This window comes from Sinocyclocheilus anshuiensis, unplaced genomic scaffold (assembly GCF_001515605.1).
Source record: "Sinocyclocheilus anshuiensis isolate Anshui unplaced genomic scaffold, SAMN03320099.WGS_v1.1 scaffold566, whole genome shotgun sequence".
NCBI lineage: Eukaryota > Metazoa > Chordata > Actinopteri > Cypriniformes > Cyprinidae > Sinocyclocheilus > Sinocyclocheilus anshuiensis.
The window spans coordinates 416885-434270 of NW_015542410.1; the positions used below are offsets into that span (position 1 = coordinate 416885).

At 35.5% G+C, this 17386-nt stretch overlaps 2 protein-coding genes across 3 annotated transcripts; one reads left to right on the forward strand and one right to left on the reverse strand.

Annotated features, from left to right (window-relative positions):
• Positions 1-564: 564 nt before the first annotated feature.
• On the reverse strand, positions 565-3238 carry LOC107693276 (protein AF1q-like). 2 transcript variants are annotated; one of them, XM_016492583.1, is made up of 2 exons: positions 2548-2625; positions 565-1392 (listed from the first exon to the last, which is right to left on the reverse strand). In XM_016492583.1, the coding sequence occupies exon 2, from the start codon at positions 1384-1386 to the stop codon at positions 1129-1131; it is 258 nt and encodes an 85-aa protein (XP_016348069.1). In that variant the 5' UTR covers positions 1387-1392; positions 2548-2625; the 3' UTR covers positions 565-1128. The 2 variants fall into 2 exon arrangements, with proteins under 2 accessions (XP_016348069.1, XP_016348068.1); XM_016492582.1 differs by lacking the exon at positions 2548-2625 and adding an exon at positions 3051-3238 and having other exon boundaries at positions 566-1392.
• Positions 3239-4941: 1703 nt separating this feature from the next.
• Positions 4942-14331, forward strand: LOC107693308 (protein FAM63A-like). Its single transcript, XM_016492629.1, has 12 exons — positions 4942-5110; positions 5404-5474; positions 5654-5719; positions 6071-6703; positions 7244-7301; positions 9396-9460; positions 10389-10547; positions 10626-10728; positions 10848-10990; positions 11912-12106; positions 12346-12492; positions 13821-14331. The coding sequence occupies exons 4-12, from the start codon at positions 6074-6076 to the stop codon at positions 13899-13901; spliced, it is 1581 nt and encodes a 526-aa protein (XP_016348115.1). The 5' UTR covers positions 4942-5110; positions 5404-5474; positions 5654-5719; positions 6071-6073; the 3' UTR covers positions 13902-14331.
• The last annotated feature ends 3055 nt before the right edge of the window (positions 14332-17386 follow it).

The following is a 17386-nucleotide window of genomic DNA, read 5'->3' on the forward strand; positions in this document are numbered from 1 at the left end:
TTTATAGATATATTTATTTATAAATACATTGTAACTGTATATACAGGTTTTATGTTTATTTGATTTTCTATTTATTATATATACATATGATATTGCCAAAATATTAAGTTGAGATGTAGGACTCCATTTTCTGGCAATCATTTTTTTATTGGTTTCTGACTATTGATGCATTTAAATTATTTAGTCTTTATCTTAACTGTGATATAAATTAATAACTTTGCTTGATCTAATATTTAATACTGCAAACTCTATCTGCAGTTTTCTGCTTTCCTACACTGCTACCCAGCTGTGCTCCAAAACAGCTGTGCTTATCAACACTAGAAACCACAGGAAAAACTAAAAAGAAAAAGAAAAAATTATCTTGCCCAAAATCTACTTAAATTTTAATTTGAAAAGTTGGAACTAAAACATTTTTTTTTTTTTTTACACCTGTTGCATTGAAAAAAAAAATGTTGTTTTTGAATATGTTTGTGTAATGCTGTAAAATCTGTCAATTTCTCTCAGTGGTCAATGTAAAATAATATGATCTATTTAGCTATAAAATGATAAATGAAACATGAATACAGATGCATTTTATTAATTTAGCAGCAAGCTCATTTTAATTGGCATCTGACATTTGTCATCAAACATAATGGGGAAAAACAGTGAAAAGCATTAGTTGTGTATTTTAACATGGACAGCTGTTCAATACAAAAACCCTTTTAAGTGAGATTCCAGTTTAAACTAATAAATTACTGTATGCATTAATATTACAAATCATTTGGCAGACAATAATATTATAGTTTTAGATTTCTCATTTGTTCTAAATCTCCTTGCCTTGAAGTGAATTTGGCAGATTATGATCTAGATATCTTAAACTTATTTCATGGCCAATTGATCAGTCACATATATAGTCTACAGGGCAGTGAGATACTAAATAGTGTAACTAATACATCCATTTTCAGTAATGCCTTACTAGTTTAATCAAACAAGAAGCCAGTTATCACAGTTTACTGACACGGTTTAACAAGAAAGGCATGATACATGACTCTTGTATTCATCAACATCAGATTGGAGTAGAGAATCGGTGCAAGCACAGTGGAATTAAACACAGATTTGGGCAGGAACTGAGAATTGCATTGCAGTGTCTTATAACAGCAGGCTGAAATCCAAGGTATCAATACTAGCAACGGGCTCTTTCCAGTAGTTGAAGGCGGAGTACTTCAACAGCTCCAAATCATCTTCCTCCTCCTGTCCCAGGGGTTTTTGGGAGCTCTTGGTCGACTTTGCCTCCTTGGACTTGGGTGTAGAAATGTCAAGGTCTTCCAGCTCTGACAGGTCCAGTGATGGGATGGGCTGCCTCCAAAACAGGAAGGAGTCAAACTGGGTGCTGCTTGTGTCTAACATTTCGATCTGCGCATTAAAAAGAGATTAAAAGATCAACACTGCACTGCTGCCAAGCAAATATTCATTTGGATTAATAAATTACATAATAAAGACTAACTTGCTTGTTGTTTCAAAGAATACATTGCATTGCTTGCAATTTAAAAACCCGTTTACTTTTTCCCCTCAGGGAGCTCCTGACTTCCCCATGAGCTATTTTCAGTTACCTGCTATTTTCAGGGAAACTTGAGCAATTTACATCTGTTAAACAACTTTCATTTACAGGCCAAAGGCTAAAATCTAACATAAAATAATAAGCACAATTATTATTAATTATAATAAACTAATATTATACTGTACTATAATTATTATTTTTTAATTGATGATTAAAATCATTTTAATTTATGCTAATTAACTGTAAGCAATTTAAATGTAAAAACAACTTTAATATGCATGTCAAAGCAGAAATGATCATTATGATAATTATAAAATAAGAAATAATAAAACAGTGGCAACAACAAACTAAAATATCATGTTCAAGAATCGTCTGTGTGATTGTGTCTGCACTTTAGGCATCTAATTATATTAATATATCATAACTAGATGGAAGATTTAAGATCTTACAAGTGCAAGATTTAAGACCTTACAATAAAATGAAAGCAAATTACATGTGCAAATAACTTTCATATGCATGTCAAAGGAGAAATATATTGTAAAACCATATATAAAAACTTGTTATCAGTATGATTATAAAATAAGGAAAAATAAAAATGTTGTGGCAACAAAAATCTTAGATGTCATATTCAAGAATTATCTAGCTATATGATAGTGTCTGCATATTAAGCACCTAATTATATTAATATTATAATTAGATGCAAGATTTAAGATCTTACAGGTGCAAGATTTATATATATTGTGTATATGTTGTACTACTAGGCTATAAAAATAACTTATCATTATGCCTATTATTAAAGTAGTAATAATAAAAAATGATTCACAATAAAATAAGTATGTTCAAGAATAAGCGATATGATGGTGTCCACACTTCTGCCATCTAATCATATTAATATATTATAATTAGATGCAAGATTTAAGACCTTACAGGAATAAGAACAAAGTAGCATTATCTTTTCATTACAAAGAAGATATATCATTTGGAAGCTGCAATTTAAAAACATACGAAACCTTTAAAAAGCCAATGATTATCACGAAGCCGCTCTAATTAATTGAGCTGCACGTTCATGTCGCGTCGTGGGGTGATTTAGCTCTGGCCACACAATGCAGCGGCGGTGTACGCCCAAATTTCACAGAAAATCGGTGGATGAGGTCCTTAAAGGACCATCAGGAATAGCCTGCATGTTTTTTTTTTGCAGCATCTCACATGCACATCTATTAAAAGACAGGCTCTCGCAGCCCCAAAAATAGTGATGGCGCATCTCATGACAAAGCATTTCAGAGATGCTTCAGTTCAGTGAGCAACTAACCTTAAATAGGCCTCAAGCAAAAACATTTACTAGTAAAAGCCGTTCAAATGACCGTATTTTTAACTGACAAATGAGGTCATATTAATTAATTAGTCTGGACATCATGCCTATGTGATGGAACACCAAAATCATTTGAAATGCTTTAAATTAACAGGATTAAAACAGAAATATTGCTCAGCAAAATTAACAATTGAAAGAACATACCCCTAGTATGTGATCAGATCGGCTCTCTGTGAATTACAAGCTGGTTTGTAGTAATTCGGATTTGAAGAAGAACAGAAGATGCACCCCGTTTAGTCTCAATCTTCTCGCCGGCTGCTCAGCATGAAGCAACCGCACCCAACATCACTAGTGGAAGATTTGCATTCGCCCCGCCCACCTTCTGCAGGCGATTGAGGGGGACCAGTGACAGGTACATAATTAGCGTCAAGTGGGCGTGGCTAATCGATTGTTCTAATAAAATAGTGAAATTTAGTAACTGCATTAATGGGTGTTTGTTAGTAGTTTTGTGGTGTCTTTACAATCTCTGGTACTCATTTGCATCTGTTAATGACCCCTTCTTCTGTTTTGCAAGTGGAGTCGTCTATTGTGTGTGTGAAATGTCAGTGCTGTTTGTTGATTGGCTGAGTTCAGCGTCCATCAGGTCGATTGACCCTTCTCTCCACTGACTGAATTTCCTGCACGCAAAATCGAAATATATTGATAATTTCAATAGAATAAAATGCTCAGCTTTAGTGTGTGAATATTTATTTTAATTTAGTGAATACCAGGGGCCAGTTGCATAAACAGCCACTATGTTAAGACTGTGTCTTAAGAACTAGTTTGACCAACTAGTAGCTAGTCAAGAGGTAATCAGACTTACTTGTTGGATTCAAATTAGACCATTCTACCTTTTTATAACTGACTTGAAGAAGTTAAAAAAATTAATTAGATGACTAACTTTTTAAGACTAGTCTGAGTGGTTTATACAACCGGCCCCAGGACTATTGCGGCTGGGGAGATTTCTAAGTACATAACACAAATCAAAGACAGTTGCATAAACTTAGCCACCATCTTAAGACTGTGTCTTAAAAATTTGTTTGACCAACTAGCAGTTGCCAAAGAGTAATCAGTCTTACTTTTCCAATACAAATAAGACCAATCTACCTTTTCATAACTGAATTTAAAAAGCTATGACCAGTCTTGAAGAAAAACAATTAGTTGACTAACTTTTTAAGACTAGTCTAAACCGTTTATGCAACCGGCCCCAGAGATGCACAGACTGTAAATGGTTCAGTAGATTAATATTAAAATCACGTTAGATATTTACAGGAATATAAAGAAGCTTTTAGATAAGTAGTGTGCAAAAAGATAACACATTGTTATTCAATATTATCCCTGTTGTGAAATATAGAATATTCAATACTGTATTATAGGTATGATAATAATAATAATAATAAGTTGGTACATGAAATGACTGACTTGCATGAAAAGGACTCATTCAAACACATGAGATGAAAATAAATGATTTACACTAGATTTTAGCTCATTCCCAGTTACAGAAAACGTAGTCAGTCCTGTTTAACAGGTAAAGTTAAAAGAAAGAAAGAAAGATAATTCTCTTCTGTCATTATTTTTGTGGAACACAAAAGGACATGTTTGGCAGAATGTTTGGGACTGACAGCCTTAGTCACCATTCCTCATTCATTGCATCATTTTGCCCATACAGTGAATGTAAATAAAGCTGTCACTTTTCTTATCATTTTTTTTTTGTATTCTACTATAGAAAGAAAGTCATATTGGTTGGAAAAATTAGGGTAACTAACTGATGACAGATATTCTATTCTATTCTATTCTAGAGTTGCCATCTTCAGTGCAGCTCGAACCTGCACGTCCATCCTCCAACCACGAGATGCCACTAGATACCTGGTAATAATTCATATCCCATACGTCTTGAAATATCAAAACATTTTACAGCAGCAATTTTGCCAGTATGATTAACAAAACACTTTGCTAAATAGAGAAAATACCGCTGAGTAATAAAGAGTATATATAAGCTTCCGACGTGACGTCACTGTTTACAAACACAGGCACCGGAAGTGAGACACAGGCACCGGAAGTGAGACACAGGCAAAAACAAGATTACGGAAAGAGTGTGACGTGCGCTGGAGAGACAGCAAAACCTGTAGATTTCAGCCAGACACCTCCACTGGATTACTGTGTTTTACAGTGTATGTTTTAGGGGCGAAGAAGAACGTTTTAAAGACTGCAGAAAGGTCGCTATGGTAAGTTTCTGCTGCCCTTAATGCAGGGTGAACGGCTATACTCTTATCAAGATTGTAAATACACACTAGTATGTTTATGAACTCACATACTGTACTGAGTAGAAGAGAAGTTATCTTTTGCAAATAAACCGGCAAATAAATACCTTACTGTTTTTTAAAGGACACAATCCTTGTGTTGACATTTAACTTATTAACAACCTCATCTGCAGTGTTAATTGTATAAATTGGGAACAATTGCTCGTTTGCACTTTTACTAAGTGAATCTTGTCTAAATTTCTTTCTGTTTGTTTCAGAGTTTGTGAAATTCACAATATGAGATCAGAAAACTTTCTTAACCTCCAGAGTGTCACCCTTCAGTGATCAGGTGAAAACTAACCCTAAGGGTCTTTAAACATAGGCTATGGAAATATTATGTTTTGTCAAACAAACTATTGTAACTCTAAGGCTCATATTTTTATGTCTACTTAAGTGTTGCACAGTAATGCATTCTGGTTTGTACATGTAGAGTTTGTAAATGCTGACATGCTTTGTGTGCGTCCACAGAAAGCCTCCCTGTGACTCAGCTGTTCCCAGAATTAGGCAATTCAAAAACAACATGACTAGGCAGAGGTGCGCCACTTTAACAGTTTCTTCCTTTGCATACTAGTGATGGATGTGGCATGAAAGCAAGAAAGGACTAAGTAAAAAAAACAAAAAACTAAAACCCAGTAATACGAAGTAAGCAAACAAAAAAATTTGGGGAAAAGCAAAAAAATAAATAAAAATAAAACAATTTTATTTGATCAGCAATTTAAGATTTTAATGAAGTAAGCAAAAAAAAAAATTTGGGGAAAAGCAAAAAAAAAATAAAAATAAAACAATTTTATTTGATCAGCAATTTAAGATTTTAAAAATCATATTTGCTTTCAACCCAACTTTAATTGGCTCTGTTAATTATAAGCACACAATCTCACCTGTCAGGTCATGGCAGATTCTTGCCCAGACACCATTGATGGTGAGATTATAGGCGTTTCCGAGGGACAGCAGTTAAAAACAACCAAAAATGAGGACTTTGATGCTGCTAGACCACACGACAAGGAAATCAGCCAAAAAGAGGGTGACACCGATACTGAGCAATTCTCCGGGAGCATTTCTCACCTTATGAAAGATGGCCTCACAACATGCAAAGAACCTCCTACAACCACAGCGTCTCTTGAAGATGATGCTAATGCAGCTCAGTCCGTGACCAGTAAAAGCCAAGACAAAACCGATGAATCTGAGATCCTCAATAGCCAATCTTACACGCCCAGCCAATCAGAGGTGACGCCCACTTTCTCCATGGCCAGCCTGGAGTTCTCCGAGGAGACTAATGGGATTCCTCCTGATGGAGCTTTGATTTCGTCCAAATCTGCTCAGGATGGCAACCAAGTCCCCTCTCAGGAGAGCGGAGGGGCCTGTGCGGGGGCTGCGAGGGCATCAGAGCCTAGCATGCCGGCATATTATTTTGTCAAGTGGATTACCTGGAAAGAGAAGAAGACAGCCATTATCACACAGAGCGAGAACGGACCCTGCCCCCTGATTGCCATCATGAACATCCTGTTGTTGCGGTGGAAGGTAAGCCATTTAGCATTACCTGCTCGTCATAGTCGAGCTGTTGAGTACAAATACATGGAGCAAAGCAAGTACATTATGTGTGGTGTTTGATAAGGCAAGCATCACTTATACTGTTCGAACACTGTTTGTTTTACTGATGTGAAAGTTACTTTGAATTTTGCAAGTCATCTGACATGATTTTCACCTGGTGAACAATAACTGGACCAAAATGATAAAAAAAAATGTAGTCCATCTGTGTTGCATCGACTAAAATCAGTGATTAATATAATATGTGACCCTTGACCACAAAACCAGTCTTGAGTCGCATGGGTATATTTGTAGCAATTGCCAAAAATATATTGTATGGGTCAAAATTATCGATTTTTTTTTTCGAAATTCGACTTTATCGGAAAAAAAAGTGTTGTGAAATAGAAGAAAAGATGTAGACGAGGGTGTGCCGTGACTAATAGCAGAAGTATTTGTTTGTGAATTTCATGTTCATGTACTTCAGATCATTATGTATGTAAAATATGAACTGTATGAAGTCTGTCTATTCTTCAGGTGAAGTTGCCGGCTCAGACAGAAGTGGTCACCACTGAAGAGCTGATGGCTCACCTTGGTAGGATGTTTTAGAGCACTGGACATGCAGTTTCTTTTTTTACCAATCAAATTACATTAAAACACAAAGTGCACACAGCACATCCATCGTGGTAATGGACTGTAATAAGTTAAGGAGCTCTAGTGATGCACCACAGTAAACTTTATGGTTGGAAACAGATGGCTGATGTGACTTGAGAAGGAGGGGGTGTGGTTACTGTGTGAAAACATTTGTGTTTCAGTACCATTAATGGCACCCCAATCACGCAATATGTACCATTAAGTCTCTGCTCTTTGTGTAAGTAGTCATTTAGAAGACGCTTTTAGGTTAAGTGCCTCGCTCAAGGACACAATGGTAATACTTTCTGACCCCTCGATGGGTTTGAATCCTTACTAGTCCAGATGTTTAAAGTAATAGTTAACCCAAAAATGAAAATTTGCTGAAAATGTACTCACCCTTTGGCCATCTAAAACATTTGTTGGAGAAGTTTAGTATTACATCACTTGCTCACCAATAGATCCTCTGCAGTGAATGGGTGCCGTCAGAATGAGTCCAAACAGCTGATAAAAACATCACAATAATCCACAAGTAATCGTTGATCAGTAAAAGTTGATCAATTACTGTCTTGTGAAGCGAACAAACTCTGCATTTGTAAGAAATAAATCAATCATTAAGGTGATTTAACTTTAAACCGTTGCTTCTGGCCAAAAATACAAATCCATAATCCATAATAATGCTTCCTCCAGTGAAAAAGTCTTACAGTGCCCCTATTATGGATTTTTGAAAATGACCTTTCATGCAGTGTGTAACACAGCTCTAAGTGATTGAAAACATCCTGCAAAGTTTTAAATCTGAAAGTGCACCGTGTATAAAGTTATTGTCTCTCAAAAGAAAGAATAGACTCTGAATCATTGAAAGAGTATTTTTAAAACGAATCCCAAGCCGTTTCATGTTGACCGACGTCAACATGAAACATTAGCATATTGCCCGCCCACTTGTCGGTCTTTTCGAATTGGTTGAATTAAAATGCAAATTCATTCTTTGCCACTAGGTGCTGCTTTTGGAGCGGTAAAAATAGCGGTTTCCCGGTAATAACGCTGTACACAAAGCAGCACTGCGCTTTATCGGGCATTATGATGAAATGAAAATGAGACCAATCCGACCAATCACCGCAGATTAGCGTCACGCAAAGGAGGGGTTTGGAAAAATAAATAATTGAGCGAATAGTTTGGGAGTCATTGAGCAAGTAAGGTAAAAATAAATTCATATTATAAGACAATGACAGTGTTTTTTGACCTTGCATTCATGTCAACCTGTTGTTGGGGACTCCCAAAACCAAAATATGAACCTTTCATTACCCATAATAGGGGCACTTTAATGATGGATTTGTTTATTACAAACATGCAGCTTTTTGCTTAACTGGAGTTGTGTGGATTATTGTGATGTTTTTATCACCTGTTTGGACTCTCATTCTGACGGCACCCATCCACTGGAAAGGATCCATTGGTGAGCAAGTGATGTAATGTATCTGTTACATCTCATGAAGAAACAAACTCACCTATATCTTGAATGGCCTAAGTAAATTTTCAGCAAATGTTCATGTTTGGGTGAACTATTCCTTTAACTACCACTCTTGATCAGCTATGGGTGTAGGTTTTCTTTTACAGTGTCCCTAAAATGTATTTGGTAACGTTTGCACATTGAAGTCACAAACATGAATGTCATTGCATTGCATTAAATAACAAAATTCAAACTGTAAAAAAAAAAAACTCTTAACTTTTCTTATCCATTTTTTTAAATTCCTATTAACCAACTGGTGTCACTATCATAGTATTTATATTTACGTACTTACATTTCTCTAATACAATGATATTTTAAGTGTGGCTTAAGTGTCCAAATATTTTTTGGAGCCACTGTATATCACCTCTTATTAGGTCATAGCTAGAAAGATAAACGTGTTATGTTGCTGAGTGATGGGGAGATAAACAAGAAGTGCTTTCACAAACAATACAAATATGTTTGACATGAAAAGGTGACACTTCTCAAATCACACAACCTTTGGCAGAAAGCTGAAGTGTTTTTGAAATGCTTAAGCCCAACTTTTTCTCGTTCTAGGTGAATGTGTGCTGTCCATCAAACCGCGGGAGAAAGCAGAAGGCATGGAGCTCAATTTCCAGCAGGTAAATCGTAGTATGGGAGAACCATTGTAACAGCTCTGCACATGTCTAGTGAATATAATTAACATGTTAAGCAGCTGGGCTGCGCTGGAAACCTCAGAACCAAAAGACATATACAATCAGATATTGTGAATGAGGTCTTCAATCTGTGAATGAAGGCTTGTGATCCCTTCATTAGCAATTCCAACAATTACAACATGTGTTTGTGCTTATAGATGCACAAATTAAAGCCTCCTTTTGTTCATGTGCCTTTGCTGTTCCTTTTTGCTCACGACTGAAAATCAAATGGATTCGATTCGAAGCTTATGCAAGATAATGCTAATGTTCTCATATTTAGTTTAATCTTTCAGTTCATATTTTTTATAATATAGATGAAAATAATAAATGAAAAATGTATACATGATTTCTTTTAGAATATTTCAGATTATCATTTATTATTTATACAGTCTGCTATTGGCTTGTCTTGAGAATTGCAAACAAAAATAATCAAGGTTTTTAAAAAATTTTTATTAATATGTTTATTCAGCAAGGTTGCCATTAATTTGTCAAAAGTGACAGCAAAGGCATTTATATCGCTACAAAAAAAATTCAATTTCAGACTTTTTAACATTAATAATAATAAGAAATGTTTCTTGAGCACCAAATCAGCAAATTAGAATAATTTCTGAAGGATGCTGACCCTAAACGTTTGAACTGTAATTAATCATTTTTTTTCATGCAATTTTGTGATTTCAACTGAATAGCTTAGCTATGAGCAGTCAGCATGTTTTGTGGTAAATATTACTCATACTATCTTCCACTTAATCCAAATATCTCAATATAGCAGATGCTGAGGCCAATAACATAACCGTCATAAATTAGCCTGTATGCATTTGTGTATATTTTTGTCTCAGAAGATTGTTTTTAATTGCATTTCTCATTCCCTTCACAGAACATGAGTGACGCGATGGCTGTGCTGCCAAAGTTGTCCACAGGCCTCGACGTTAATGTGCGTTTTACAGGTGTGTCGGATTTTGAGTACACTCCTGAGTGCATCGTCTTTGATCTGCTTGACATTCTGCTTTACCACGGCTGGCTTGTCGACCCACAGGTACGTCAGCATAAAAATGATATAACGTGTGAATTCTGTGTATCCAAACAACAATACAAGTGCTCCATTCTTCTTCAGAGTCCTGAGGTGGTGTCTGCAGTGGGCAAACTCAGCTACAACCAACTGGTGGAGAAGATCATAGATTTCAAGCACTCGACAGATAGCAGTCAAGTCAGTGAAGGTACAGTTAATGTTATTTCTTATACACGAATGGCTCAGATATTCTATATCACAGGTGTGTGGACTCCTCAGCATTGTATTAATGGCTGATGGTAAATCTTAATGTCTGTTTGTTGACAGGTTTGATAGCAGAGCAATTTTTGGAGTCCACAGCAACCCAGCTGTCGTATCACGGCCTGTGTGAGCTCAACACGACAGCCAAGGAGGGAGAACTGTCTGTATTTTTCAGGAACAACCACTTCAGCACTATGATAAAGCACAAGGTGTTTAGCAGCCTTCCCACACCAACACTCTCCATAGCAGCTAAGCTGATTACAGCAACCCCAGCGACGTCAAGCCGCTTTAAACCCACCACCACCACCAAAAAAAATAAACAATAGATTTTGGGGCAGATTTTTATAGCAAAAATGTGTTTTTTGAGCCCAAGTTACACATCGAGCTTGGGTAAATTCATTTTGCTCACATTTTGAGCAGAAAGATGCACTTTAATGCAGAGATTTTGCTATTATAAACCTATAAAGTTGTAAGTTAAGACAAGATACTACAGGCAAAAACGCTTTTTTTTATGCAGTTTGGCTTTTCATAAAGGGATGTTTCTGACTATATACAAAGAAAACTTCCAAAATACACCACTTTATTGCACTTTATCTATTTGCATCTCTTTAAAGATTTCTGAAAAGGCTTTTTCTCTCCTGCACTGAGCCACAAATCTCCACTTCTGTTGCACTTACACCAAAATGACAGTTTAATTCCTGTCTCTATTCCTAAGGTTTTTACAGAGAGGTTTATCAATGTATAATTGACCTGATTTTAACATTTTATTCCTCAAAAAACAGTGAAAATTAGTTTTTTCTGGCTGTTTCTGATTTATAGAAAAAATATATCCAAAATCCCCTCTATAAAAAAAAACTTTGAGTCTAATATGTTAAAATACTAATATGTTGTTCAGATTTTTGTACTGAAAAAATGTTAAAGTGCAATTAATTAGACAATGCCTTATGTGCAAACATCACATTTCACATGTTGCATAAAAGCAGCACATTTCAGGTTGTATGTTAATATGATAATGGTACTTGAACCTCATTGAATTGCTTACTGAGATGCATTTGAAATTCAAATGGCTTTGTCGCTGTTACTTGGTTTGCTGACCCAGTGATCGGTATGTTCAATGTGTGAATTTGCAGGGTCACCTTTACCTGCTGGTCACAGATCAGGGCTTCCTGCAGGAGGAGAGCGTGGTGTGGGAGAGTCTCCATAATGTGGAGGGGGATGGGAATTTCTGTGACTCAGAATTCAGATTGTGTCACCCTTCCCAGAAACCCTCAGCAGCCACCCAGCCCTCCGCACAACAACAGCAGCAGCAAATGCAGATCGACCAGGTGATTACGATTTTGCCTGCTTTTTCCTATCATATAGGTGTAAGAGTAACCAATAATATCACAGCCTAACATCCCAATGCAAAACAAATCTACATTCTTACCCAACGATTATGCAGTTTCACTCAGAAATAGGTCATTTGATGTTAAGTTAAATGCTTTGAGAAAGCTTGTTTCATGTTGAAATGTATACCAACATTGGTTTAAGATGGATTCAGTGAATGTTTGGATGTGTTATCCAGGACTATCTGGTGGCAATGTCCCTGCAGCAGCAGCAGGGTGAAGCTCCTGGACCCATGAGTGATCTTGAGCTGGCCAGAAAGCTGCAGCAGGAGGAGTACCAGCAGCCACAAACACAACAGCACCAGCCCCAGCCCTCAGCAGGACAGGTACTTCCTGTCTTCCCTTCCGGAGGAAACGCTTGTGCATGAAACTTCAGGGAAGCATTCTTTGAGATTAAATTGGCTTTATTCATGAAACCCTAGCAGAATGAATGCCTGAGTAAATCATTTAGAAACCGTTGTATTCAATACAGTGCAGCGATTTACAAAGGAGTAGATTCATGAATGATTTACACACATTTGTTTTACTCGTTTCAAAGGACGTTGCTGTTCAATGATTTTTTAAATGTTTTTTAAGTCTCATGATTAACTGCATTTATTTGGTCAAAAAATAGTAAATATTGTGTAATATTGTGCGATATTGTTAAATTTAACAGAAATGTTTTCTATTTTAACATTTTAAAATGTAATTTATTCCTGTGACGGATTCAGCGTCGTGATTCTTCAGAAATCATTCTAATATTAGTTCTCAAGAAGCATTTCTCATTATCGGTGTTGAAAAGAGTGCTACTTAATATTTATTTCCAGATGAATAGAAAAATAGAAATAGATTAAATAGAATTTTTTGTAACATTGTCTTTACTGTTGCTTTTGATAATTTTAATGCATTCTTGCTGAAAAAAAAAATTATTTAAAAAAAAAGGTAGCGTAGTTCACCCAAAAATGAAAATTCTGTTATCATTTACTCACCCTCATGTCGTTACAAACCTGTTATGATTCTTTCTGATATTTTGAAGAATTTTCTATGAACTGTGTCTGTGATGATGTGGTAGGGAAGCTTGTTTCTGCAATGGGATTTAAAAAAAATTATAACAATTCAGACTTTTTCTTTCACGATTCTGTTGAAATACAGAATTTTTCCAGCTTCTCACAATTTTGTCTTTTGTCCTCACAATTCTGAGAAAAGAAATTGAGAAGAAAAGAATAAAAAAAGAATTGTGCGATTAAACATTCACAAATATCACCCTTTTTAATTAAATTCCGTAGCAGAAACAAACAAAAAAAAAAACAGAATTGCCGGATGTAAGAATTCTGAAAAAAATTCAAAATTGCGAGATGTAAACTTTTTCTTAAAAAAAGTGTCAAAATTGCAAAATGTAAATTCAGAATTCTGAAAAACATTTCTATATTGTGAGATTGTAAACTCTCTTTTTTTTCTGGGGGGGGAAAAAAGTCAAAATCGCTCCCAAAAAAAGCTTCCACAGGTTCCAAGAAGATACATAAGAAAGTTTAAAAAAACTATTCCTTTAAAAAGCCTAAAGCTGTTGTCAGATGCCCTTTGTAAACTTTCCCCACTCAGTTAAAGGTTTCTGCAGTAGTGTAGTGACATAATTCAGAAAGAAGACTTACTGAACTCTTTCTTCATATCCCTGCAGATGAGAGGTCAGGCCGCATCTCAGCACGGAGGACAGAGGCGCCGGGAAAAGAAGGACGACTCGGATTGCTGTATTCTTTAGGTCAGAGTCCACTAACCACCATAACCAGACTCTCAAAGCCAGTTCGGCTTCTTCTGTACCACTACTGAAACTCGAGACTTCACTCTTAGCAGACCTGTCGTCCCAATGCCAAGCCTGCCTTTACAGTACAGTTGACCCCTTGTTTTCGCCTTTCCTTTATCCTCATGGTTGGAACTGTTGCTCATCGTTGTCTACTGGACCAAATAAAGGTAGCAATTGTTTCTAAGCACTAATGAGCGTTTGTTTGAGCTCCTAACTATGCCATTAAAGATTGAAGACTGTAATAATAAATAATCAGGTATTGTAATAAGAATTTAATATTACACTGAAATGCTACTGTCTCAAGTTGATCTGTACATAGTTACTCGTCATCGGCTTTTCATCCAAAGTGATGTACAGTACACTAAGTACACAGGGCTCCGTGGAGCTCCCTGGATCCTGTAAGCTGAGCTAATAAAAGCCACCTCTGTTAACAGGAAATGTGTGACCATTGATTTATGAAACGTCTGGAATATTGATATTACACAAAGAAACTTAAGTGCAGCGTTTTTTGTGCAGAGTCATCAAAATCATTTTGCACACAAACAGTTTAGTGTTATCATAAGCACATGCACAATGGGCTCCAAAATCTGAGAGCTTTTGTGAAAATGCTTCTATTTTGCATTTTTGTCTAATACAAACCTGATGATCATAAATAAAAGAGCATATGTGCTTTAATTGAAGACGGAACATCTGGCTGGCTGTACAAAGAGATACATGATCAATGTCACAAATTTATGCACATTTGGATTCAGAGAATTAAAGTGTCACTGTCTTTTTATTTCATAATTTAACTTTAAAAATAATTTTTCCAGATTTAAAGGGGAAAAAAATTCCAATGCGTCAAAGTCTCTGATTTTATTCAGACAAGGAATTTTAATAAGCATGCAAAAGTTTGGGGTAATTTTTTTGAAAAAGAAATTAGGATACATTAAACTAACGAAAAGTGATGGTAAAGACATTTGTTACAAAGATTTCTATTTTAAATAAATGCTGTTTTTTTATTTTCTATTCATCAAAGAATCCTGCAAAAAATGGTCAATAATATTTTAGCTATTTTTAACATTGATAAAAACAAGAAAAGTTTCTTCAGAAGCAAATCAGCATATTAGAATGATTTCTGAAGATCATGTGACACTGAAGACTGGAGTAATGATGCTGAAAATTCAGCTTTGACAGGAATAAATGACATTTTATAAAATAGAAAACCAATATTTTAAATTGTAATCATATTTCACAATATCGCAATTCTTACTGTATTTTTTGATAAGGATAAAGATATTAACATTTTAAAAATATTACCAGCCTAAACCTTTTGAACAGGGTGTATTGTTTTTATATATTATATATATTTAAAAAAATATGTAATAATTATGTAAAACTATTTCAATAAATAAAAAAATATTTTCTGTGATAAAGCAGGAGGAAAACAAAACTGACTATTACGTGATCAACTCAAAGTAAACCTGAACTCAAATCTATCTGCATCCTTGGAGATAACCAGACAATTTACTGATTTAAAAACTTTCACACATTTAAATACAATTGTGTATCATTTAAACATGATACATTGAAAACGGGTGAAGTGGTTCACAAACACTTGATATAAAGAAACACATCATACATATTGTTTATTAGTGCTGATTTATGAAAATGTGCTCACAGTCAGAGATAATTTCATTTTTTTTTTATATGGATGATGTCCAATTGAACAGTTCTAACATGAAAAAACACATGAAATACAAAACTTTTCAAAAAGAAGACCTCATAAGTACAAAAACAAATAACATACAATGTGCTGCATTTCATCTTTTTCTCCCCCTGTGTGCTTTCCGTTAAGAAAATTAAAGTGCAAGACAAACACCAGGGTTCAAATATTTTCGAAAAGAAACGGCGCAACTCCAAACGAATATCAGATCCTTTGTAACAACTCTTTAAAAACATATTCAATACACAAACCATGCATGGACTGACTAAAAACAGATGGTTATCAGATTATAACATTAGACATGTTAGATGTCTATGGTAAAAATGGCATAGTACTGACACGCACAATAAATGAACGCTTATGCAAATTCCACGGGGTTGATAGAAAACCGATCTCTCGCCACTAATTAACAATTCTACACGATTCGGTGAGATGTTAATGTGCTAGACACGTTCGCAATTGGTTTCTTTTGAGTTCGTCGCAATGAAACATGAGAATTACCAACACTGATGGGTAATTACAACACACGCTCGTCACCTCGACGCACTCGTTTTGTCATTTTGGTTTTCCTACTTTTCGAGGGCAACAGTTTTGAGAGCCTTTACCAAAGATTAAAACAAATAATCCACTCGATGCTTCAGAGCGAAATCACAACCTCATAAATAATGCAAAGAAAATGGATATTTACAGAGCACAGTGGTTTGTATGAGGCACTATGTTGTACTGAACATGTTACATTTCTGTGGTGTGACATTGTACTTGCAACAAAAAAATGACATTGTCAATGGACTGAGGGTATGAATAATATATCCGTAAACGGATATAAATTATCATATGCCCAAATGTTTTCATGTTTATGCCCATGAAATAAACTGCTTTCAATCACTTTACAAGTACTTTGCTGCTACAGATCTGATTATTCACTCCATCATGCAATTTGTTAGATTCATATAAATCTAACGTCCCACTGTTCAGTCATTCTTTTGAATGTTGCGATCTAGAATGGTCGAAATGAATTACTTCATTAACTGTTTGCAGCTTATTAATGTCAATTACAAGTTTTCTTAATGTGTAAAGTCTGATATTTAACTTCACAGGATACTGAATTGCTGTTGTCAGGATATTAAGATATAACATTAGTATTCAAATCTCAAGACTGCAAATGAGGCAGAAGATTAGAACTGTGCTCTGCCTATAAAGGAATAGTTTGCCAAAAATGAACTCATCCTCAGGCCATCCGAGATGTAGATGAGTTTGTTTCTTTATCAGAACAGATTTGGAGAAATGTAGCATTACATCACTTGCTCACCAGTGGATCCTCTGCAGTGAATGGGTGCCGTCAGAATGAGAGTCCAAACAGCTGATAAAAACATAATCATAATCCACACGACTCCAGTCCATTAATTAATGTCTTGTCAAACAAATGTTTCTTACAATGTAACTTACAAACATGCAGCTTTTCACTTCACAAGATGTTAATTGATGGAATGGAGTCTTGTGGATTATTGTGATGTTTTTATCAGCTGTTTGGACTCTCATTCTGACGGCACCCATTCACTGCAGAGGATCCACTGGTGAGCAAGTGATGCAACATTTCTCCAAAAATGTTCAGATGAAAAAACAAACTCATCTACATCTTGGATGGCCTCAGGGTGAGTCAATTTTCATTTTTGGATGATTCCTTATTCTTGATTCCTTTAAGAGGGAAAAAAATTCTAATGAACACAAATGATCAAAA